Genomic DNA, 26,387 nt, shown 5'->3' on the forward strand with positions numbered 1-26,387 from the left:
ACAACTAGGCTGCTGGGCACTGTGTGCAGCTCTTCTCTTGGAGAACTGTTACTCATGGGTTCCTTTCTCCCCCTCAGTACCGGGCCACGGCACTGCCAGCGTTCAAGTATTACGTGACTTGTGCCTGTCTCATATTCTTCTGTATCTTCATTGTGCAGATTCTCGTGCTGCCAAAGTAAGTACTTGTGGTTTCCATGGGGATTCTCACCTGGGGTGCCTTTCCACGGGAGCCCAGTTATATCTCAAGATGTGAAAGGATGCTAATTTTACACAGAGGGGTGATGTAACATGTCATGGTGGAGGGAGACTAACTGAGGACTCGGAGGTGAAGTGGCCCCCATGTGTCTTCCTTAGCATAATGTTGGATTTTCAAAGTGGATATGTTGATTCAAACTTCTAGGGGTTTAAAAAAATAAATTTAACCTTCTTGTTTTGATGTTGAGATTACCCTGATGCCCAGCCTAAAAAATGTGGCCCAATAAGCTTTACCTACAAAGAGTGCAATCCCCAGATGTGGTTTCTAATAAACACATACCATTATCTTATATTGAAAGGGCACAGCCTTTCACTATAAGACACACTTTGCCCACCCATCCATTTTGTTCAAGTTCTGTGTTACACACCCCTCTCTTGTCTCTGAAAGCTGCTCTGCAGCCGCCTTTGATTGCTATAGGCCAAAGTCCAGCCAACCTCTCCCCAGAGAGACCTGGGTTACAAATGAGAGAATCTGGGCAAACCACATTTCATGCTTTGAGGGGATTCCTTCTCGTTCCACCTACTGGTGAAAAACCAATCACTTCATGATTTTTAGGTTATCTTTCTCTTGCACCTTCTGAATGAGTTCAAGACTAATCAGGTGACCTTCTTCAAGAAATCTAATTCTCATTTTACAATCTAAAGAAAATTCTTGTCCTTATAATAACTGGGGATATAGAAGGAAACTTTAAGATAGATTGTTTTTTCTTTCTTATCATATATTTTTTTCTTTCTTAACCTATTTCGTTAAGGTCAAAGCAACCATTTTCAGTCTAGTAGAATTCAGTTGTGTGTTTGCATTTAACTCTCATGGTGCAGCCAGCCTTTGTGTTCAACTCGGGCTGCTTGGATTGGGTAGCGTTTCATCTCATGAGCATGCTGAGCAAACTACAAAGAAGTTGTCTGTTTCTCCCCCTCTGTACTCCAAAGGGTTTTCTTCTAGACACTAAGCCAGATGGCCAAAAACCACTTTTGGGTACAAGTGGTTTTTGATTACATGGATGAATTGTAGAGTGGTGAACGTTTTGTTCATGTATGTACAATTCATTAGCAATGTGCTCCCTTATAGAAGGGATTTCCAGTAGACTTCCCCTTTCCCCAGGAATTGGAGGTGCAATACATCAGCCAAGGGAGCCCTTCTTCAGGACTTACAAAATCTTCGGTGAAATTTCCCAATGTTAACGTATCAGTTTCCCATTCAAACAAATGTTTACAAATTAAGCTCCTTAGTGTCAGGCCTGTACCATGGTGCTGGAGAGAAACAGCTATCCCAGTGCACACTGGTTTATAGACCAGTAGAGCAGGAAAGCATTTTGAAAGCTACATAGGTGAAACAAATGCTACAGAGGGAATGGGTCTTTATTGTTACTTTTACATAGATATATTAAGTTTTCTACATTTTCCTATTGGATGAGTATTTCTATATTCTCTACATTATAAATAATACAGGGTCTTTCACCTACTGGAAGGTGCAGGGGACAGAGAGAGTGACTGGAGCATTTTAAAAGATGCCTCCAAAGAAGATAAAAAGACTTCCAGAGGCCAGGAAATTTTCATGGGATTCTACTTTTAAGAAACACATCCTCGTCATGCTTTTGCTGGCTTGACTTTGACTTTCCTGTCTCTCTTCCGTGGTGTTGCATCTTTACGAGGACCCATGGAAGTTCACTCTCTCAAGCGTCATCACCCATTATTTTTGTGGGTGCACACAGGTTTTCCTCAGAGCTTTTCCAACCAACAATACAAAAAGGAAAAGCTCTGAGCAAAATCCACAGCCTCACCTGATGGAGCCTCCAGACCTGCACTTGCCGTAACAGCCTCAGGCTTCTTATTCTGTTCTGCCTTCAGTTTTCCTTCATGTTAATATCTTCATTTTTTCTTTTTCTTTAAAAAAAATCTTGCTATGAAATGTTTCAAAGATACAGAAAAGTACAGGTGTGATATGATACATGCACACATGTCCACAACCCAGACTTTGTAAATGTTCACCCTGTGTGCTCTTTACTGTAGATGTGATTGTCCGCCCTCTAGACTGTTAGTATGTGGGCATGCTTCCTTTAAACAGTACCTGTTTTTATTTTGGTTTTATTTACTCAATTTGATATCTTTCTCTTTTTTTAAATTATACTTTAGGTTCTGGGGTACATGTGCAGAACTTACAGGATTGTTGCATAGGTGCACACATGCCAGGGTGACTTGCTGCCTCCATCCCCCCGTCACCTATATCAGGCATTTCTCCCAATGTTATCCCTCCCCAACCTCCTCACCACCCGCTGTCCCTCCCCAGCCCCCCACTCCCCAACAGACCCCAGTGTGTGATGTTCCCCTCCCTGTGTCCATGTGTTCTCATTGTTCAACACCCACCTATGAGTGAGAATATGCGGTGTTTGGTTTTCTGTTCTTGTATCAGTTTGCTGAGAATGATGGTTTCCAGATTCATCCATGTCCCTGCAAAGGACAGGTACTCATCCGTTTTTATGGCTGCATAGTATTCAATGGTGTATATGTGCCACATTTTCTTTGTCCAGTCTATCACTGGTGGGCATTTGGGTTGGTTCCAGGTCATTGCTGTTGTAAACAGTGCTGCAATGAACATATGTGTGCATGTGTCTTTATAATAGAATGATTTATAATCCTTTGGATATATACCCAGTAATGGGATTGCTGGGTCAAATGGAATTTCTATTTCTAGATTCTTGAGGAATCACCACACTCTCTTCCACAATGATTAAACTAATTTACCTCCCACCAACAGAGTAAAAGCATTCATATTTCTCCACATCCTCTCCAGTATCAGTTGTCTCCAGATTTTTTAATGATCACCATTCTAACTGGAGTGAGATGGTATCTCAATGTCGTTTTGATTTGCATTTCTCTAATGACCAGTGATGATGAACATTTTTTCATATATTTGTTAGCTGCATAAATGTCTTCTTTTGAAAAGTATCTGTTCATATCCCTTGCCCACTTTTTGATGGGGTTGTTTTTTTCTTATAAATTTGCTTTAGTTCTTTGTAGATTCTGGATATTAGCCCTTTGTCAGATGGGTAGCTTGTGAAAATTTTTTCCCATTCTGTTGGTTGCTGGTTCACTCTAATGATTGTTTCTTTTGCTGTACAGAAGCTCTTATGTTTAATTAGATCCCATTTATCTATTTTGGCTTTTGTTGTCATTGCTTTTTGTGTTTTAGTCACGAAGTCCTTGCCTATGTCTGTGTCCTGAATTGTGTTGCCTAGCTTCTCTTCTAGGGTTTTTATGGTGTTAGGTCTTATGTTTAAATCTTTAATCCATCTGGAGTTAATTTTTGTGTAAGGTGTAAGGAAGGGGTCCAGTTTCTGCTTTCTTCACATGGCTAGCCAGTTTTCCCAACACCATTTATTAAACAGGAAGGAAATCCTTTCCCCATTTCTTGTTTTGTCAGGTTTGTCAGAGATCAGATAGTTTTAGATATGTGGCATTACTTCTGAGGCCTCTGTTGTTTTAGTGCCAGTTTATATTAATCTCTTCTATATTTATTTTGTCATCTGTATTTTTATTTTATTAATTGATGTGCGTGGTCCAACTTCTCCTATCTTATTTTGTGTTTTATTTACCTTGCTTTTCTTTGGTCCTTTTCTCTCTTTTTTCTAATTTCTAATGGATTGATCAAGTTCTTTTATTCTTTTTTTAAAGGTAAAGTAAAAGCAAGTTTATTAGAAAGTAAAGGAATAAAAGAATGGCTACTCCATAGACAGAGCAGCCTGTTTATTCTTTTGTTTCTTTCACTGGTTAGGAAGTATGTATTTTTTCATTAAAGATTACTATTCAAGTTCATAGAATCATATATTTTTCTTTTAATGATTACCACTAAAATTTCATTATATTTTTATGTTAAAGAAAAAAATGTGTATTATTTCTAATATGTATTATAATTTATATGTTTTTAATATAATATTATGTATTTTGTCAATATTTTGGGGGATAGAAGTGGTTTTTGATGACATGGATGAATTGCAGAGTGGTGAGTCTGAGATTTCAGTGCATTCCTCACCCAAGTAGTATACATTGTACCCAATTTGTCATTGTTGATCCCTCACTGCTCTCCTACCCAACCCCCTTTCAAGTCTCCCTAGTCCTTTATATCACTCTATGCGCATTTACATACCCATAGCTCAGCTTCCATTTATAAGTGAGAACATACAGAATTTGGTTTTGCATTCCTGAGTTACTTCACTTAGAATAATGACTTCCAGCTCCAACCAAGTTGCTGCAAAAGATATTACTTGTTTCATTTTTATGGCAGAGTAGTGTTCCAGGGTGCACATATACCACGTTTCATTTATCCACTCGTTGGTTGCTGAGTGCTTGCATTGGTTCCATGTCTTGGCAATTGTGAAATGAATTTTAACATATATGCTTAATTCAGTACATTCTGAAGTTATTCATAATCTCTCTTCAATGTAATTATTTCCTAGGATTTTAGCTCTGACAGTAATTATAGTCAATGTTTATTCATATTTGCCCACATTCTTTACCAATTAATTTCCTCAACAATGCTTTTTAAAAATTATTTGTTTCTTCGGATTTATTTTTCTTTTTGGTGGTGTATATGATTTGTTAGGGTTTTGGAGGAGGGGGTCTATGAGTTAAGTTATAGGACCCTTTTTTGTTTATATTAAAAAAATTTTATCTGCTTCATTTCATATTTGTATAACTGGGCATAAAATTCTAGGTTAACTTTTATTTTCCCTCAGTGTGACGATGATATTACTCCGTGGCATGACATCTTCTATTTTTGTTAATGAAGTATTTCTGTCAGTCTCATTACATTCCTTCCTAGGGAGTCTGTCTTTCCCCTTTGAGAGCTTTTAGGTATCTTTTCTGTGGGTGAGGAGGGGGCAGGATTTTCACTATATTGTTTCCATAAATGTATTTGTTTTCATCTAAGTGACTAGGTGTGATTTTTCAATCTGAGGACGCATATCTCTGTTCAGTCCTTGAAAATTCTCTGCCTCTATCTCCTTACACATCGCTGCTGCTCAATTATCTGTTCATTCCTCCTGGAGTTGGCTGCATACCGTGTTCTCATCCTGTGCTCCAGGTCTTGTCATTTTTCCTAACAGTTTTCACTTTTTTATTTCTTTGGGCTTCACTCTGGTAAATTATTTATCCAACATTGAGTTTATAATCTTTATGATCTTTTTCATATCTAAGAAGTCTATGTCATTCTTAAAACCTTTTTTGTATATAAAATTTTTTATTTTGTCTATGGAGTTTATAATCTTTATGATTTATTTTTTGTATCTAAGAAGTCTATGACATTCTTAAAACCTAACCTTTTTGTGTATATAATTTTATATTTTGCCTATGGAGTTTGTTTTCCTTTCCTTGCAGATTTTAAACATATTATGTGGAAATATCACTTTTTTTTCTTTTTCTCTTTTTGAGACAGAGTTCTGCTCTGTCACCCAGACTGGAGTGCAGTGGTGCCATCTTGGCTCACTGTAACCTCCACCTCCCAGGTTCAAGTGATTCTCCTTCCTCAGCCTCCTGAGTAGCTGGGATTACAGGTACCTGCCACTCCACCATGCTAATTTTTGTATTTTTAGTAGAGACAGGGCTTCACCATGTTGGCTAGGCTGGTCTCAAACTCCTGGCCTCAAGCAATGTGCCCTTCTCAGCCTCTCAAAGTGCTGGGATTACAGGTGTGAGCCACTGTACCCAGCAGAAATAGCACTTCTTTTATTGTGTTCTTTATGGTTGATAAATATGTGGATTCTGCCATTTAGTCTACCTGTTAAGTCTGTCCTTGTATTATCTGTAATTTTTTCTGTATGTTCATCAACAGCAAGGATCAGGGTCCATGGTAGTCATATATGTTCTGAGTTGTAACGGCTTCACTATGGGATAGATTTCAGTGTATCTTTGCCAGATATCTCTGGGATTCACCAATTCAAGTCACAATATTTTATTAAATCCTTAGACTAAGGTTTCTGCACTAAGTAGGTCATGTGTATTTGGATCAACACCCATTAGCATGGAGCAAGATTGGTGATCCCAATTTTCAAAAATGATATTTTCTTTATGGCTCCAGTCAGATGGTTATGTTTCCTAAAAATTACCAGACTAGTGGAGAGAGTTTTTCTTTTTCTATTTCTTGGTGGGACAGCACCTCAGGGCCCCTGCCTTGATTCAAGAGCTCAGTTCTAATATCATATTAATCAAATGCCTGGGAGCATCACCTTCCTTGGGTAGACATCAGTCTTACACCAAGAGCAGGTATTAGCCCCAGGTTTCTCCTGGGCCATTTAGCATCAGTACCTCACAGTCGTCTGCATTTGAATACCTTCTGCATATCTAGGAAACTCTCTTTCTTCCCTATTAACTCATGTATTTAAAGAAATAATTTTGTTGTATTGTATGAAGCATTTTTGTTAGAATAATGGTGCTTCTCACTTCTGCTAACTTTACTTGCTTTCTTAACTTAATTAAACTTTTGCTTTGTTTCCTTTGTTTGGCTTTTTTTGTGGTAAACTGCCTCATGTGTTTTTGAAAAAGGGAAAGAAATAATTAAATCAGTGAGTGAATAAATGAATGAATGAATGAATAGCTAGTAATGGACAAATTTGTTACCTGGAAAGGACCAGTAAAAAGGGAGATGTTTTCCTGAAAAGGAGCCCAACATCGTCCTTATTCAGCCTATAATTGTTGAATCCAGCTCTAATCTCAGAATTTGAATAGGCATAATGAAATTGTTGGCTGACTCCTCCTTTGGAGTTGCTCTCTCACTCTGTCTGCCCTGTAGTGTATCTTTATCAGAAATGTGAGCTACCTTCAAAGATCAAAAACGATCAAGCATGAAATGCTTTTGTTATTTTTAGTAGTTTCATTCATATTACCTGCCAGACTAAATGGATTATGTTTAACCAGTCATGAGAGCAATTGTTAAAACGAGGATATTTTTTTTTCCAGTACAGTTTAGGTAAATACGCATTTCATTATCCCAAGAAAAATTAAAACTAATGAAGTTTTAAGAAAAAATAATAAGCCAAATTATAATGTTAAATATCTTAGAATTATTATTTCTCCTTGGATCTCTAATATCAATTTTATTACTCATTTCAACACTCAATACTAGAAGTGATAAAACTTGTTCAAATCCTGGGATAGGTTGTGCAGAGTGATGTAAACAAGTGTGGCTGCTGGATTAGATATAAAGGGTATGAGAAAGTAAGTTTTGCAGGGTTTTTAGTTTTTTTTTTAATTTTCTCCTGAAAAACTGGAAAAAAATGTTGCCATTTACAGAGAAAGAATCCTGGGAAAGGAACAGGTTGGGGAGGGAGACTGGACTCAAGGGCTCAGTTCTGGACATTAGACACACATGTGTGTTACACATCAGGTGCTGGAGTTTCACACAGAAGGGAATATGTGACCTGTAAAATGTATAGAACCTCCCATGAAGCCCCTATAGCTTCTATAGATTCTGTAGAGATGGGTGGAGATACAATCTGGAAAACCCAGCACCTATGTAGTATTTAAATCCAAGGAGTGGGTATAGGAAGAGAAGACTCTGCACTTTCTGGGGACTACAATGTGTCTGAAAATTCAAATCTTCAGTCCTTATCATTGCTGTAAAGGTAGAACTTTCTTTTCTTGGCCAAAGATAATCTCTTTTTTCTTTTCTACATCTCAGAACCTTCAAGTGTCCAGAACATCTCAAAACTAAGTCCTCTCATCAGAGAAAAGCTACTGTAATGGTGATGAATATTTAAATTCCATTTCCTCTTTTCAACTTTTGATTCTTTCTTTTTTTCTTTTTTACTAAATTCTCTTTCATTTTGAAGTTCTGTCATTTAAAAAGGAGGAATTTTTATTTCATGCTAACTTATAATTAAAAGAAAAATTTGCTTTCTTTGGTTCTTATCATCCTGACTGAATCCCACACAACAGATGTGAGTGGAGAGCTGATGAGAGGCTTGCTTTGGGGAGGAAGTGAGGGAAGTGAAGTCAACCAGGAGAGACGCTGTGAAAGTCATGACATTCAACAGAATGCCAGACAAAGACACCATTATTTACCCAGAGAGATGTCTTGTAATTAATACATTTTGTAGGCTTTTTGAGGGGAATGTATATCTCCACTGGGCTTCTTTTATCAATAAATGTTTCTCACCCCTGTCAGGACCACCTTTAAGCAATTTCACTGGGAAAAAAGCAGAAAAGAAAGAGGACCTTGTCCAGATTCAGTCTCTTCCATATTCTATAACAATGCACTTGACTAAAGCACCAAAGTCAAAACGGACACTGAAAGTAATTTTTCTTGCCTTATGACAGGGAAGAGTCAAGTTTGCTTTTCAGTAAGTACTTAATCAGTTATGCTTCAGGGTTAAAAAAGAAGCAGCTTTGCAACTGGACTGTTAACTAAAATTAATTAAGTTACACCAACATCTTGGTACGCTTAATGGACCTGAGCATGCTTTTGACAGAACAGGTAGGATAAATGGTTATAATTAAGAGCATTTAACCAACCATGACTTTGTCTCACAGTGTTTCTTGTTCCCTGGTGTCTTAGTCCATTTGGACTTCTCTAACAAAGGACCATAGACTGTGTAGCTTAGGAGCAGTAGAAATTTAGAAGCCAAAGTCTGACATCAGGGTGCCAGCATGGGTGGGTTGGGTGAGGGCTCTCTTTCAGGTTGCAGACTACTGTCTTCTCCTTGTATTCCCACATGGCAGAAAGAAATAGCTAGTTCTCCAGCCACTTCTCATAAGGGCACTAATGCCACTCATGAGTTTACCACCTTCATGGCCCAAGCACCTCTTAAAGGCCCCATTTCTGTAATACCATCACATTTGGGGTTAGGATTTCAACAGATAGATTTGGGGGTGGAGGGGGCAGAAGCATTAAGCCCATAAAAACTCAGATGGAAGAGAGGTCCATCTGAACATAAATGCCAATATGCCATAGACTAGAATATTGAACAGCCGCAAGTTGAGCATATCGGTGAGAGTTTGAGCCACTCCAAGTCTGAATCTCAGATTGTCACATACTTTTCTATACGCAAGACCATATCACCTACAAATAAAGATAATTTTACTTCTTCTTTTACAATCTGATGCCTGTTGTGTTATTTTCCTACCCAATTTTCCTGGTTAAAACCTCCAGTACAAGGTTAAATAGGCGTAGCCACACCATACATCCTTTCTTATTTAATCTCAGGAGAAAAGCATTCAGCCTTTCACCATTAAGTATGATGTTAGCTGTGAGCGTCTCATGACAATTTTTCATAAAGACAAGGAAATTCCATTTTATTAATAGTTTGTTGAGTGTTTTCATTGTGAAATATTGTTGGATTTTGTCAAATCTTTTTTCTGCTGCTATTGAGATGATAATGTGTTTTTTTCTTTTATTCTATTAATGTGATCTATTAATAAGTTGACTGATTTTCAGATGTTAAAGCAGCATTACATTTCTTGGGTAAACTCCACTTGGTCTTGACATATAAACCTTTTTACTTGTGGCTGGGTTCAATTAACTAATATTTTGTTTAGGATTTTTGTATCCATATTCATGAGAGATATTGATTTCTACTTTTTGTGATGTCTTTGTCTGGTATTGGTATGAGGATGATACTGGCCTCAGAAGGAGTTAAGAACTGTTCCCTTTCCTTCCATTTTATGGAAGAGTTTATAAAATTTGGGCATTAATTCTTCTTTCAAAGTTTTGGGCCAGGCATGGTAGCTCACACCTATAATCCCAGCACTTTGAGAGGCAGAGGCAGGTGGATTGCTTGAGCTCAGGAGTTCGAGATCAGCCTGGGCAACATGGCAAAACCCCTAGGCAAAGGGGCAAAACCCCATCTCTACCAAAAATACAAAAATTAGCCAGGCATGGCAGCACAAGCCTGTTGGTCCCAGCTACTTGGTAGGTTGGAGCCCAGGAAGTAGAGGCTGCAGTGAGCCATGATTGTGCCACTGCACTCTAGCTTTGGTGACAGAGCAAGACTCTGTCTCAAAAACAAAATTAAAAATTAAATGAAAGTTTGTGAACACTTACCAGTGAAGCCATCTGCACATGAATTTTTCTATGTAAGTAGATTTTTTAATTACTAAGTTAATCTCTTTACTTTTTATAGGTAAGCCTATTACATTTTTTATTTCTTCTTGAGTCAGTTTTGTGTGTCACAAGCTACTTTTAAGAATGATCATCCCTGCTTAAATGGGCATGTCATACATACAGCAAATCAAAAACAGATAGTCAGCTGTATTACTAACACTGTACTCCTTTATCAGCTCTTAATAGATTTTTGATATTTGAGGAAGGAGCAAAGTAGTAGTCATCAGGTACTTTAACAAAATATGTTAACAGCTCTTCTGGGATGCTCTTCACTGTGTCTAGCAGATTATTATAGAATAGGAAGGGTCACATTTTAATACTCTTATTATTTCCAGGTCTATTTGACCTGACTTCAGAATGTTCAGAGTCTCCATCAACTGTCTTCATAGTGGAATAATTATTCCAAAAAATAAAAAGAAAAGAAACATTGAAATGCATTTTAGGAAACAATTAATTACCAACACACTCAGTGACAAATTTTCCTAAATTTGTTAAAATACCTCAATCGCCAAAGGCAAGAATCTCTGTGAACATCAAGCAGGATAACTATAAAGGAAACCATATGTGGCATATCATAGTCCAACTTCTGGAAACTAAAGAAAAAAAGAAACTAAAGAAAAACATTAAATGCAGCCACCAAAAAAAAAGACATTACATATAAGGGATCAATGACAGAATAAATGGTTGCCTTCTTATCAGAAATGATGGAGGGCAAAAGAAAATTGAACATCTTTAAACCACTGATAGGAACATGATCAACCCTGACTTAAACATTCAGTTCAAATATTCCTTTTTAAACTTGAGATGAAATATATTCTGCAACTTAAAAAAAAAAAAGAGGGAATTTGTCACTAGCAAACCTACAAGATAGGAAGTTCCTCAGGCTGAAGTGAAACTGTGTCAGAAGGAAACATGAATCTAAGGAAGGAATGGGGAGCACTGGACATGCTTACTGTATGAGAGCATATAAAAGACAATATGGTTACCTTTTATTACTTTCTCTAAAAGGGAACAGGTGATCTGATGCGAAAGCAATGACATCTACTAAGACTTCTCATGAGAATGGGATTAAATTGTTGTAAGTGTCATGTATTTTTTGAAGTGGCATAATATTAATACTAAGTAACTAATGGTAAGTTAGGAAGTGTGTATTGACTCTTGAGCAATTACTAAAAATCAAAGAATTATTGCTAAAAAAAACAAGAGGAAATGAAAAATAGTTTTAAACATTTAATTAATAAAGTGGCAATAATGGAAGAAAAGAAAAACAAAAATAAATGAGACAAACATAACACAGATAATAAAATGGTAGGTTTGAAATAGTAGCAACAAATGTAACAACCCACACTATACAAATAAAAACAATAGATAGCAAGAGGGTAAGATTAAATTCAAACATTATTAAATGGGAAAAGACTAAACACTCTAAAGGAAAGTATGACCAAGCCACATACTCTCTACAAGAGATGCACTTAAAATACAAAGTTTAGGTAGGTTGGAAATAAAAGGATGGAAAGCGTATCTGCTGTAAACAATAAGCACAAGGAGAAGCTACTATACATATATTAGTATCAGACAAAGTAGTTACGAAGCCAAGAAATATTAACAGAGATAAGTGAAGATAGCGAGTAATGATAAAAAGGTCAATTCACCAGGAGGCATAAAATCATAAAATGTGCTTATATCTAATAGCGGAGCTGTAAAATACAGATATGAATGCACTTAACCTACAGTAGACTGTAAAAAGCATCTTATGCATACCTGACAAAACCTCTGATTAATTGTTTCCTAAACCAGAATTTTATAGCGGAGCTGTAAAATACAGATATGAACGCACTTAACCTACAGTAGACCGTAAAAAGCGTCTTATGCATAACTGACAAAACCAAAGAAAAAATGAGGCAAATCTATATCATAATTAGATTTTAGTATCCCTTTTCTAGTTCTTATTATGCCGATAGGAATATATAGAAGGTCTGAACAACATTGTCAACTTCCTAAAACTAATTGTTGTTTCAAAAAACACTAAACTGAATTGAAAAATACATATTTTACTTAAAGTGCAACTGGAACATTAACCTACAAAGATGAAACGTATACTGGGCCATAAAAGTATCTCCATAAATTTGAAAAGACAGAAATAAATATGAAAAATAAAAATCATATAGTGCAGTATCTAATTCACACTAAAATCAAATTAAAAATAATTAACAATAGAATATTTTAAAATATCCCGTAATATTTTAGTGTTAAACTATATGCTTCCGACTAACCCAGGAGTCAAATAAGAAATACAAGAGAAATGTTAAAAATGTTTTAATATCAACATATAACGTATCAAAATGTGTGAGATGTAATTAAAGCAGCAATTTAGAGGGGAATTTGTAGCTTTAAAATGCTTTAACATTAGAGCAGAGGAAAGAGTTAAAAATCAGTTGTCCAAATTTCCATCTTAGGAAGCAGAAAATGATGAGGAATTAAAATCAAGCAATTAGAAAGGAATAAATACTAAAAAGAAGAAATCAATAAAATAGAAAACTATCAGTAGTGAAAATTTACAAAGCCATAATGTGGCTCTTTGAAAAAGACTTTAAAGAGTCCTAAACTACTAGCAAGGCTGATCAAGAACGAAAAATGGGGAAACATCACAAAGCACCCAAGCTAGCAACTTAAGAGAAAAAAGAGGACTCACTAAAAATCTATAGATACTAAGAGGATATATAGGAAATTCCATAAATTACTTGAGGCCAAACAGATTTACAATTTAGATAAAATGAAAGAATTTTTTGAAAAGACAGTTTTCCAAAAACTGAGACTTAATAGAAATTTTAACTGGGCATGTATCTATTACATTTATTGAATTTATTTTAAAAATTCTTCCCACAAAGGAAGCTTCATACACAAATTATTTCTGTGTGAATTCTACCCAACATTTTAAGAAAATAAGATGGAAAGAACTGGCCAAATATTAACACATTTTATATTTTTGAATGGATAAAAGTGTCTCATTCATGGAAAGAGACTAAAAGATTGAGGCTACAAACCAAAGGCCACATCTAGGCCACGTATGGGAGATGTAGCTGAAATAAAAAGAGAAAGGTTGGAAATACAGGATATAGAATCGGTATTCCAGGAAATAGCTTATAGAATAAAGGAAATGTCAATAATATAAATTCCTGACAATAAAGAATTCAAGTGAAAGGTATTCAGCATTAAAAAATATTTTTATTATGATTCAGGCACCAAAAATTTAACAATCATAAATATTTATGCACTCCAGAATCTATTTGAAATAAATAAAGCAGAAAGTCTTAAAATGTTCAAATACATTGACAAACCTACAGTCCTAGTTGGAAATGTTAATATATTCTAACATTGACAGATTAAGTAAGCTAGCCCGTTAGGGATTTGACTAACTCATAAGGCTCCTTCAATAGTTATATTTAGAGAAACACTTTGTTACCAGCATAAGAAATACCTATAATTTTCAAAAATTCATAAGACATAGACATTGAGCATACTTATCACAACCCAAAAGAAAAATAAATTGTCAAAGTATAATAATAGAGGCCACAATCTCTGATAAATTCTAATGAAATTAGAAATAATAAGAACCAACCAAAAATAATATTCTTGTGAATTTAAAATTCAGACTTCTGAGTTACTTTTAGTATTAAAAGAAAATGGAAATTAAAATTATAGGCTTTGAAGAAAAGAGTGATAATGAGTAGCTGTGAATTAAAGGCTGTGGGATTTGGCAAAAGCAATAACTAGCAGAATATTTGTGTCCTTAAATGCACTTATTAGAAAATACAAAAGATTTGTCTAATAAATGGCAATCAAGATAAAATTTATAAGTTTAAATAAGGAAGAAGAAAGTGATTTTTTAAAGCTGAATCAGAAACTAATTAACACAAATGGAACGAGCAGACCTTAATAATAAACCAAGAACTTATTCCTTGAGAAGATCAACAAAACATGCAAGACCTCAAAAATCTGATCTAGAGAAAATAGCATTAAGCATAAGAAATTACAAACATGGGGAGTTTTTAAATTATATGAAAATATTATATGGAATATTTTACATTCGAAAATCTACATGAAATAGATAATTTTCTAGAAGAATTATCAAAACTGACTCAAGAAACAGAACAAATAAACATGACAGAAATGTGACATGTCTATTTCTAAAACAGAACCTGGATCAGGAATACAACTGGATAAACATAAGTCCCGACAGCATCACTTAATAGAGTTATAACTTTAGGCAAGTTCCTCGACCTCCCTGTGTATCAGTTTCTCTTTGGCAAAATGAAGTAATAATAGTAACTACTATATAGGATTATTGTGAAGATAAAGTGAAATATATATGTACATACATACCCAGCACTTGGCATATAGTGGATACTCTATAGATGTTAGGATGTAGCATCACCACCATCATCCCCATACCCATCACTATGCCTGTCACCATCATCATGATCATCATCACCATCACCATCCCTATCACCATCACCATCATCATCCACATCACCATCCCTATCACCCATCATCATTACTATCACCTTCATCATCATCATCATCGCCATCACCACCACCACTACCATCACCACCACCATCATCCCCATTGCCATCCCTATCATTATCACCATCATGATCATCATCATCACCATCACCATCCCTGTCACCATCACCATCATCATCCACATCACCATCCCTATCACCCATCATCATCATTACCATCACCATCATCATCACCATCACCATCCTCATCATCATCATCACCATCACCATCATGATCACTATCAGCATCACCATCCCTATCACCCATCATCGTCACCATCACCATCCCTGTTGCCATCACTGAATCACCCATCATCATCATCACCATCATCATCATCATCACTGTCATCATAATCATTATCATCATCATCATCAGATAATATTACAGTTGAGTTTTATCAAACCTTCAAGAAGATATCATTCATTCAGTATTTAAACCGTTTGGGGCCTAAAAAAAATGAAATGTTGTTTCTAAACTCAGCCTTATGAATCTGGCATTACCTTGATACTGAGAAAAGCTAGGAGAGTGTAGTGCTCAAAAAAAAACCTGTCAGAGCTCCTTCGTAAAAACAGAGGAGAAGATAGCAAATAAAAGCTCAGCAGATGAATCACTGCGGTCCCCTTTAGTCATGAGGATAATGGCAGGCGCCCTCCATAGCTCTGAGTTGTGGGCTGGCACTCCTCCTGCTGCTGCAGGATCACATCTTACCCATCTTTGTGTCAGAACACCCCAGCATGAGCCTGGCCCATGAGACTCGTCAACAATCCAGGTGTACTTGGTATATACACACCGTCCTGCAGAGTCTCATCATCACTCATAAAATCTGAACAAACCTTATCATCAGGCCAGGTGATTGAAAGCACTGTGAATCATGTCCAGGACATGACCCAGTGCCCAAAAGTCATTGATTGGGTCAGTTCCAATTGTTGGTTTGAACTCCAGTGTTTTAGATGTTGTTTGATGTGTGTCCCTGTAGTCATCTCTCTTAATGGAGCAGGTACCTGAGATAGAGAGTGGAGGACGCCTTCCCACCATCACAGCATCAGGGGATTTACTCAGGACACTAACTGCTCAGTTTGTTTCCCTTTCCGGGGGGCTCACAGGGGTGCACTCGCAGGGTAACGTCGGCTTGTGGCTGACTTGTGTCCGGTTCTTCCGCCCCATACGTCATCGTTTCTGGATGTTACCCCTTTTCTTGGCCAAATCCTCTGTTTCTTCACTGTCTCTAGCCAACTGCATTGGCGTGAGGTTCCATTTGGTCTCAGACACCATCCAGCCTCTCCCTCGATGGTCCATTTGCATTTCATCTTTGATGATTCACTGTGTTTCAGTCCTTTTTATACCTCTGAAACTTCTATCCTTGGATTAAACTGAGATTTAAAAGGCTTTGAATTATTTAATTATTTAAAGGACCTTCCGGATATGTATGCAGTTCTTATAAATAAACCTGTCATCTGTCCGTCGCAGAATTTGTAACTTGCTAGGCATGTTTTTCACGTGATCATGGGATGCTTTTCTGTTCATTGGCTCGCTCAAGCATGTAAAAAGCCTCACTACACATTTGAACTAAATAGGTTGAATCTGGTTGCATGAGACTGGGGAGGGTGAGGACTCAGTGTCTCCTGGGTCAACAGGAGCAAGGGTGGAACTTGAAGACTTCCAGGCTATTAAGGTGAGGCTGTCTTGAAGGCAGCAGCTGCCAGGATCTCACTGGCAGTGAGGAGACCACTGAGACGGAGGATGTGGCCAAGTGCGGCATGAAACTGCCAGGCACATGGGCGAGTCACTTAAAAACATTGTTTATCCTTCACGAAGAACTGATGCTTACGGGGGTGGTTTTATTGTGTCATAATAAGTTGATTGGCCATCCCTGTGTAGACTTCTTTCTCCAGACATGTGTTTGGTATTTTAGCTCCGTTTTTGTTTCTCAAAAATTTAGTGAGGATTACAGTCCTCATTTAATGAAGTCCTAAATAACCCAAAAGTATTACTGGTACTTTCCAGAATGATAGACTCGATCTCCACCCTGACTTGTTGCTTTTTGTTCCCTGGTAGAACATCCGTCCTGGGCATCTCCTTTGGGACTGCGTTTCTCTTGCTGGCCTTCATCCTCTTCGTCTGCTTTGCTGGACAGCTTCTGGTAGGTATTCAAATGTGGCGCTTCTTTGAAAAGTATGCTCATTTCATGAAAGCTGACTTCTTGCCTAAAACTTTCAGAAACAAGGAGCTTATTGCTTTACCACTTCAAGAACTCCAGATCCCGGTTAAGGAAACATGCACCCTTCCAATCTAAAGCCAGAAATATAGACTGGGCAGCTCATGCACAACGAAGACACGAATACTAAGATGATTTGAAATGTTTGATGTCACATTATAAGATTGCATTCTTCCTTATTTGGTTCTGTCAATATATTTCATTATTTTCCCTAAGTTTTCAGAGTGTCTATAGCAGCAAATGCAAATATAATATGAGACTTTCAGTGTACAGGAGAATTAAAACTAACACAGGAACAGAAAACCAAACACCGCATGTTCTCACTCATAAGTGGGAGTTGAATAGTGAGAACACATGGACACAGGGAAGGGAACATCCCACACCGGGGCCTGTCAGGGGGTGGAAAAGGGGAGGGAGAGCATTAGGACAAATACCTAATGCATGCAGGGCTTAAAACCTAGATGATGGGTTGATGGGTGCAGCAAACCACATGGCACATGTATACCTATGTAACAAACCTCCAGGTTCAGCACGTGTATCCCAGAACTTAAAGTAAAATTTTTTTTTAAAGTAAACCTAATACATTGTTACATCCACTTTCAAGCTATAAAATGTTGGAGTATTTGAAGAAAGCATATGTTAAAATATCTTTTATTAATTTAAGCCAATCAGTGTAAACTCTTATGATTTATATGCTAGTTCTGGATATACAGATGAAATCTAAATTTGAAAGGATAAAGCAATGTTGCTAGCTGGCCATGGCTCTATGACAGCATCCTAAAGAAGCAAACAATGGAGGAGAAGGCCGGGAAGATAAGCCACTGTTTCGTTTTATTCAATGGAGATGAGCTGGGATGAGGCCACTCTGAGCTTCTTAACAGAGAAGCTCTCTAGAATCTCTTTAAATAAATAAAGCAGGAAGTATTAAAATGGTCAAATACATTGACAAACCTACAGTCCTAGTTGGAAATGTTAATATATTCTAACATTGACAGATCAAGTAAGCCAGCCCGTTAGGGATTTGACTAACTCATAAGGCTCCTTCAATAGTTATATTTAGAGAAACACTTTGTTACCAGCATAAGAAATACCTATAATTTTCAAAAATTCATAAGACACAGACATTGAGCATACTTATCACATCTCAGAAGAAGTGAGTGTGGGGCTTAAAACCTAGATGGTGGGTTGATAGGTACAGCAAACCACCATGCCACACTCCTAAGAGAGGCTCCAGAGATTTTGTTAAATACAAATTTTAACGTGATAATAACCTATTATAAAAAATAAATAGAAATGTTTTCTCAAATATTTTTCAATGGATGCATTTTATGTGAGTTCTGCAATTACAGACTGTAGTGCAGATATTTTCACATTGTCCAAATCATGATTTCTTCTGCTGGGTAGACTGTGACAAGCCCGTTTAGATGATGCTGCCGAGGAAGCCTCCTGAGGATTGTGGTCTGTCTGTTACCTCTCAGGGCTACTGTGGCTTCTATGAAAGAATTTTTTCTAATTCTGCCTGGATTTACAGTTTGCATCTGTGGCTTTATTGCAATGTCATTTTGCTTTTCATAAAACACACTACCACTGCTAGCAACATCGGGACAGTGTGATAGTGGCCTCTTAGAATCCTCGTCCTCCCTTCAAAAGCCCCCAAGCTGCCCATTGCATTCCAGTCTGATGTGCTGAAAGCCTTTGGCCAAGGCTGGTTAAGATTCCAAAGCCTGTCTCTGCCTTTCCACAGTAAGCACTTTGCCTTCTGTGCCTCCTATCCTTGCAAACTTGTGTGGATTTTCTTTACTGTATGACAGTTTTGATGTTTCAAATTGCATTGAAAACTCTTCCAAAAATGGGACTGTGGTTTCTGCTTTACCCAAATGCACGCATAGCATCTAATTTCTCTGAAACCCCCTGAAGACATTGTGGGTTATATAGAGGAAGGAGGGCCCTTGGTTAATATTAATCCACTCTGAAAGGCCCTGATGGGACTCTTTGGCAACGTTTGAAAATGCTTATTGTGGAAAGAAGCCTGGTTTTCTGTGTTCCCAGGATCATCCCTTGGGTGGAAAGGTGCACAGGCTCCCCTGCTCTTTTCCTTGCCCCCGTAAGTCTCCTGAAGCCCATTTCTCAGGTTTTCAAAATAGGAACCATCATTGGTGGTTCGACTGGAAATCCCAACCTAGTTCTAAACGAAGTCAGTTCAGATCATCGTGCCTAACTAGCCATATTTGTCATTTTCTATTCCAGGGAATCTGGTCTTGGACATGAGGGCATGTGGTACATTTAGGGTATCAGGCGGACTTTTTTATTTCTAGTGTCTAAGTTGTTACATTAAATAAGCATAGAGCGGGGGGTAGAAAAAAAATATCTCAGGAACAGCTGTGCTGCGTGTGTGGGAAAGCATTGCTCCTGTATGAGGGCCCCCTTTCAGCCTCGCTGGAATCCCACTCCCTGCTGCCCCTTCCCTAGCTCTTGTTCCCTCCTGTGTCCAGCCTGGGGCCCTGGTAAGCTGTCAAGATGACACCGCAGCACCTCCTGCCTCCCATCCCTGGAGCTTCCCGGGACCCTGGCCCCCACAGGCCACATGCTAGGAAGTTGTTTTCGACTCTGTGGTATCACAAAGGGAATATTTCAGGGCTACAGATAAATTGATGCTTACCTCATCCTCACAAGAAGCCTGTACGGTGTCTACAGGTGTGCCCAGGAAGGCTAAACACTATGATACTTGGTCTTCCTAAACTTGGCTCCATAAGACCCGTGAAGTAGGCGCCCCCCAGTGGCCAGCTGCCATTCCTCCTTCTTGGATGTAATCCATGAAAAATTCAAGAAGGAATTCTTTTCACTTTAATAATAGGTCCTTGTTTACTGTTTAAACCATTCTGTAAGGATTTTTTAAAATTCTCAACATCAAACATATTGGTGCACAGCCAATTTAAAGAAGCTTAAGTGTACTCTGCACTCTGCCATCCAAATTCAGTCAAAACTACGCTTATCACAAATACTCCACTGTGGTCATGGAGAAACATTGCCACATCCTAAGTGCTCAGTCCTTGGCTTCTGAATAGCTTCCCAATTGTGTAAGGTTTTGTAATGATTTGCATTTATTATGAATTAAATACTGAGTTTATTAAAGAGTACTTAGTACTCCAAACTTACCTTCTATTAACATATGGTAACTTTCTGAAAACTTCAATGCCAGAGGCAATATTTGTGTTCTAATACCAGCTTTCAGTGCTCAGTATAAAGAAATAACATAGAATATAATACTTTATAAAGGAACCTGAGGGGAGTTCAGCCTGGCTGATGTTTTTCTTCCAAGAGCTTTGCCTCTGTCATTCTCTGTTGCACAAAAAGTATAATGCCAACAAATCAAATTGATTGCTTGTTTTACAACTGGGCTTGATAAAAAGATAGAAAAATGTTGAAATAGGCAAAAAGAAATAAGGGTGATAATGGATTGCAGGTTTTTCCCTGTTGATAGAAAAATTGTACAGATATTTGTTCCCTGACATGTTCTCAAACCCATGGCAGGAATTTCTTTTCTGTGATCCTTATTTCTGTGAGAAGTCCAGCGCTCACCTCCTTCTGCCCCTTCACTCCCACCCCAGGCATGCCCCATGCCTTCGCTGGAGTGCTGGCTCCCTCCTACCCCCACGTTGCCCACATCTCAGTTCTTGTGCATGTGGGTGGGCCCAGCCACCAGGCACCTTCCAAGACACCTCGAAACTGCACCAACAAGTCCTTCTTTTTTCACTGTGGGACTGATGATCTGCGTTACATAGCTTCGCCTGCATCATATAACATCTCCTTGAGATCTCTAAATTGTTCTGTTTCCCCTTAAATATATTGAGTTCCTTAAAACCAGAATGGATTCGCAAACATGCTTTCTGCCCCCTCACTGAATCCAGTGCGACCCTGATCCCATGAATGTGTTTAATAAGCGGGTGCTGAGTAAATGCTAGTAGACTCCATGTACTGTAGAGTTTTGATGGGGTCCTTTCTCACTTCTTCCTCTCATCTGGCCCTGGTTAGCACTCCCTCATCTCATGGAGCTTGGCCTTTCTCAGGCTGAGTTAGATGTGCCCTGCAGGATCTTCTCCAGCTGTCCCAGCATGGAGACAGGTTCTCTGTGTAAATTATGGTGTGGATGAGAGGAGGAATGTGAGTGGCCTTCATCATGCCGCGTCAAGATGCCTTGTTCACATATGCGGTGATTCCTTGACTCTGACGTGCCTCCAGCCGTCTCCCCGGTTGAAAATCATCGTCTAACTTTCACAATCCAACTCTCAAGAGCCCGCCTTTCCCACCGACTCCCCTAGTGCTGGCTGGTTGGGATTCCCATTCTGCATTATTACTTTTATTCTTGCGGATGGAAAGATCTTCAGTGAGTTCACTGAAGCCCTGTTTTGTTCATTGTATTACTTCGGGCACTTGAAACACAAGATAAATATTTAGTATCAGTCTGCTTGAAGGAATGTTGGTTTGCACCCAAGTGTGGTTTCCTGGTGCCACTGCCCAGAAAACGTTCCACCCCCATTCTCACCGCAACTGGGCTCCTTCTGAACTTGACGCTCTGAATCCAGCTCCCAGTTGTGGCATCCTGCTCTGCATTCTGGTGGGTTCCCAGCCTCTGCATATTGGCCTGGCATCCTGATGTCCTCACTGGTTGGATCTCCTTAGACACCTCTGCCTCAGGCACCTTCATGGGTCATACAGCAGCCTCTTCATCTTACCATTGCCAATGATTCTCAGGCAGAGTAAGATGTGCACTAAGAGAACTTCTACCAATGTCCTAGCATGAGGACGGGTTCTATGTGTAAAGGAATGTGTGGTTGAGAGAAGGGATGGTGAGTCGGCAGCCTTCATCACACTGCATTGAAATTTCTCGCTCCCATTCACTGTGATTCCTTGACTCTGACATGCTTACTACATCAGATGCTACTCAGCATTTCAGAATTGTAAAACTCAACAGCAGAGAGAGAACCTTATCCAGCCCCTAATTTGTGGTTGAGGGACCCAGGACTCCAAAGGTGCCATCCACTTAAGTGAGTTTTTATTTCCGATCTTTTAAAATAAATATTTCACACACACACACACACAAATAATGCAGAAGAAGCTGTAATCAGGTCTCTTGAGGATAGAAGTGGAGGCTTTGGAGTAGCATCAGGAATGCAATGACTGTGAGATCTGCGAAGGCTTCATATCCTTGGGTAAGAACCTTTGGAATAAATCCAAACTATTTATGGTGGGCAAGATCCCAATGAGTGGTTCTGATTCCAGCCTCATCATAGCTTATAAATATTAAATGTTATTAAAAGTATCTACTTACTCTGTCAGACACTTAGCATCTACTGGCTCATTCATGCTCACAAGAGCCCTGGGAGGCAATATCATTTGACAGTTTAGTAGTTTAATAGAATGGAAGCTCACAGGTGCTGCATAACTTGCCTTCCGAGTGGTATATAGCAAGTAGGTGTTGGAGCCAAAACTGGAATCAAGCCTTGGAACCTTATAGTAGAGGCAGGTTGCAGAGGGTGCCAGGCTGGGTATGGAGTGAGTCACAGGCAGACAGTGCCCAGCACTAGGCAGGGATGCCCATGTTCATGGACATGGACCAGCATGGCACCAAAGTTGCCCTGTGGTGATTGCTCAGCACCCATTGATCAAAATCACATTGGTAAGTCATGATAACCTCACACAGTACCTATTCCTATTCTTCTCTAGTCTAGTTTTGTAAAATTTCTTATTCAGCTGTTGGTCCCATTTATTTAAAACTAGGTTCTGACTGGGAGTGGTGGCTCATGCCTGTAATCCCTCTACTTTGGGAGGCAGATCACCTGAGGTCGGGAGTTCGAGACCAGCCTGACCAACATGGAGAAAGCCCATCTCTACTAAAAATACAAAATGAACCAGGCATGGTGGTACATGCCTGTAATCCCAGCTACTCAGGAGGCTGAGGCAGGAGAATTGCTTGGCCCCAGGAGGCAGAGGTTGTGGTGAGCCAAGGTCACACCATTGCACTCCAGCCTGGGCAACAAGAGCGAAACTCCATCTCGAAAAGAAAAGAAAGAAAAGAAACCAAAAAAACTAGGTTCTGGGCAAAGTGCAAATTTGTCTTCAAAGACATTTGATAATTTTTTAAAGTCAATTTATAATTGTATTTAGATTAAAATAATCTAGTAAGAAAGTGCTCAGTATTATAATACTTTACAAAATGTTTTATGCATATGATAATCCTTCAAAGTGTTTTCATACATATTATTTTATTTGATAATGAAAATAATCCATTTTATCTAGGCAGAAACTAAGACTAGAATAAGAGATTCAAGTTCACATTTTTCATTACAATTAGCAATTAAAAATAATACTAGTTGTCATTGTAGCAGCAATAATGATGAGTGCACGTTCAAAGTCAGATTTAACTTTCTAAACTACCTGAGGTGGACTTCCATCTCCATAATGAACACAAGAGAGTGACTCTAACCGGAAATTCACCAAACAAACCCACAAAACACCTTCAGAACTCCTATGCTGGATACAGCAAATGAAAACGCCAGAAAATATTAGAAGAAATTTTTCTCTCAGTGTTGTTACCTTGTGCTTTCGATAGCAGAGGTAATACGATGCCAGCCCACCAACCTTGTTCCAGGCAGAGATGAAAGCGCAAACAGAGCGGCCGCCTCGGGAAGGGAAAAGTAGGTCACACACCCAGCTAATAGGAAAGCTTTCTACCCCACAGCAGCGTTTTCCCCTTGAAGTCTGTTTTCTGAAGTCTGTTTTCTCTCCTGTCAATGTAACTCCACCTTATTTCTTTCGGTTAGTATTTGCCTGGTGTTCCTTTTTCCATCTTTTTACTTTCAGCTTCTCCCTGTCAAGAAAAAGGATGTAGGTTTTAGGTGTGTCTCTGGTGAACAGCATATAGCTCTATGCTTGTTTCTCTGATCCAAACATCTCTCTCTCTTTTATTTGACAAGTGTGATCCATTTTCATGTATTATAATTATTACTGTAATCGTTAAAACTCATTTTGTATATTTTTTGCTTGGCTTGTTTTTCCTTCTTTTCTGCCTTCTTTTGGACTCCTGGAGTTTATCTCTTTTATTCTCTCTAGTGCCTTGGAACTTACATAGTCTAGTTTGTTTTTTCAGTTATCTTAAAACAGGTAACATGTACATGGGATTGACAAAGTATATTATTAATAATATCTCCACTTTCTTGTTGAACAATACAGGGACCATGCTCTGAGTCTGGTAATATTTTCTGTCTTCTATACTAGCATTGTTTAAATTTTTCTGAATTTAAACTGCTCAAATTATTCATTGTTTATTCTTGTTTTCTTAAGCAATTTCTTAGTTTACTATTTTTTCCAAATACCATTCCATCTTCCTGAACTCAGTTTCCATATTACTAGAATGCTTCCTTTTATAATCCATCCCATGAGAGCTTGAATATAATATACCCAGTCAGATTTTGTATTTTAAAGTCTTTATGTTTTCCTCATTGTGATGATTTATAATTTTTTCTAACATTCTGAGAACAGGATTCCATAATTTCCTGGCCTCTTTGGGACCAAGGATAACTCTCCTGTCTGTCTAACTGTTGTAGAGACTCGGTCCCTTGTCTCGGTGGGAGTTTTTGTAGGATTTGCTCTTTGTCTCGTGAGCAGTAGATTCTGCGTGTTAAAGTGTAGCCTGACTTTTATTTTTGAGACTCAACTGTGTCTTCTCAACCACAGACCTCATAATCCTCTCTAGGTCTGCACTGTCATTGTCCAGTATCTCCTTGTATTTTGTCTCTTCCCTGGTCTTTCTGTTCTGTTTTTCTCAAACTTTTATTAGAGGTATGTTGAATCTCTTCATTATATCCAAACTCTGTGTCTTAGTCTTTTTTCCCGCCCCTGTTTTCCACTTCTTTACCCTTCTGTGCTGTTTATGGTTTATTTCCTGAGATGTTTCTTAGCCTCTCCCATTCACCAGCAGTTCATCCAGTTCCTCAGTAACTATTTAGTTTTTAATTTTGAAATCTACATTTTTATCTCTAGAAAGTTTATGTGGCTCATTTTTAAAAAAACTTGTTATTTTTTCTTAACTTGCTCATTCATATGGGTTCTAATCCCTCTTTTGTTACTTTAATCTTATTTTAGAAGCTATTTCAGATTGTTGTAATATCTGTAGATCTTGTGGTGCTAATTCTACTACCTGTTATGTCTGTTGACTCTTCCTCATATGATTCATTGCCTTAGGTACTTCATAATTTGTTTTTTATTGTGAGGTTATGTTCAGGAGGAACTACTGCAGCCCCCAGATGGGACATCCCTGCACTGTGTGGTCTAAAGTATCATTTACATTCAGTGTCATTCTTGCTTCTGCCACAGCTTCAAAGATTTTCTCTGGTTTTGACCTAATTAATAACCCCTTAATTTGGGATTCTCATTATGAATCAGGTAATGTAATTTCAAACACAACACTTTAGGTTTGGATTGATCCTCCAAAGCTTATTGATACTTCCCTGAGCTAGTGAATGGAGCCTTTCTAGATTTTCTTTGCACAGAAGGAATAGCCATTTGAGGCTCTGGATTTTATTCAAGAGTCTAGTCTCAGCTGCCCACCCTTTGCAGGCAATATCTTCTTTTCCCTACGGGAGTTAAAAGCCCACCCCCCAAGTGCCGTGGCCTGAGTCCTGTTCCAGGGCACTCCTGGACCCACCCCACAGCCTCAGTCCCTTTATCACTGAGCTCCCTCTTTGTTTCTGTGCCCTGGTAATTTCCCTTTGAGTCCATCATTGAAAACAGCAAACAGAATCTGCACGTATTTGGTGAGTTCCTACCATTTGACAAACACTATACTGGCCTCTGGGATGTGGTCACTGTCCTGAACCAGCTCTGCATTTGGCCAGAGACAAGCATGTCAGCAAAAATGGTGCAATGTGGTACACAGTGGAGCCCCAGTGGAGGGATGAGGCTCACCCAGGTCGATTTTGTAAAATATGATTGATTGGCATAAAGAAGCCTTCCCGTGGGAAATTCAAGGGCAATTAAACAATCAAAGTACACATCACAGTCTCTATGACATTAAATGTTACAAGTGATTATTGCTCCAACTTGTTCCTGCCATTCAGAATGACGGTCCTCAGCTAATTAAAAAGCCAAAGTAGATGCTCCTTTAGGTAAATACACAAAAGTACATCTTTTTTTTTTTTTGAGACGGAGTTTCCCTCTTGTTACCCAGGCTGGAGTGCAATGGTGCTATCTCAGCTCACCGC

General features: G+C 38.5%; 1 protein-coding gene and 1 long non-coding RNA gene across 2 annotated transcripts in view; one reads left to right on the plus strand and one right to left on the minus strand.

The window, feature by feature from the left end:
* Positions 1-23,848, minus strand: part of LOC135274853 (uncharacterized) — a 43,383-nt gene extending 19,535 nt beyond the window's left edge. Inside the window, exons 1-2 of the long non-coding RNA XR_010342567.1 lie at positions 23,722-23,848; positions 10,849-10,941 (exon numbers count right to left, since the gene is read on the minus strand). This is a non-coding gene — a long non-coding RNA (uncharacterized LOC135274853). The remainder of the gene's footprint in view (positions 1-10,848; positions 10,942-23,721) is intronic.
* Positions 1-26,387, plus strand: part of ADCY2 (adenylate cyclase 2) — a 436,690-nt gene that overhangs the window by 332,263 nt on the left and 78,040 nt on the right. The window contains exons 14-15 of the mRNA XM_021675367.2: positions 78-175; positions 16,968-17,052. Of these exons, the coding sequence (XP_021531042.1) occupies positions 78-175; positions 16,968-17,052 (183 nt within the window). The remainder of the gene's footprint in view (positions 1-77; positions 176-16,967; positions 17,053-26,387) is intronic.

Source organism: Aotus nancymaae, unplaced genomic scaffold (assembly GCF_030222135.1).
Source record: "Aotus nancymaae isolate 86718 unplaced genomic scaffold, 86718_ANA_hifiasm-v0.15.2.pri h1tg000014l, whole genome shotgun sequence".
Taxonomy (NCBI): Eukaryota; Metazoa; Chordata; class Mammalia; order Primates; family Aotidae; genus Aotus; species Aotus nancymaae.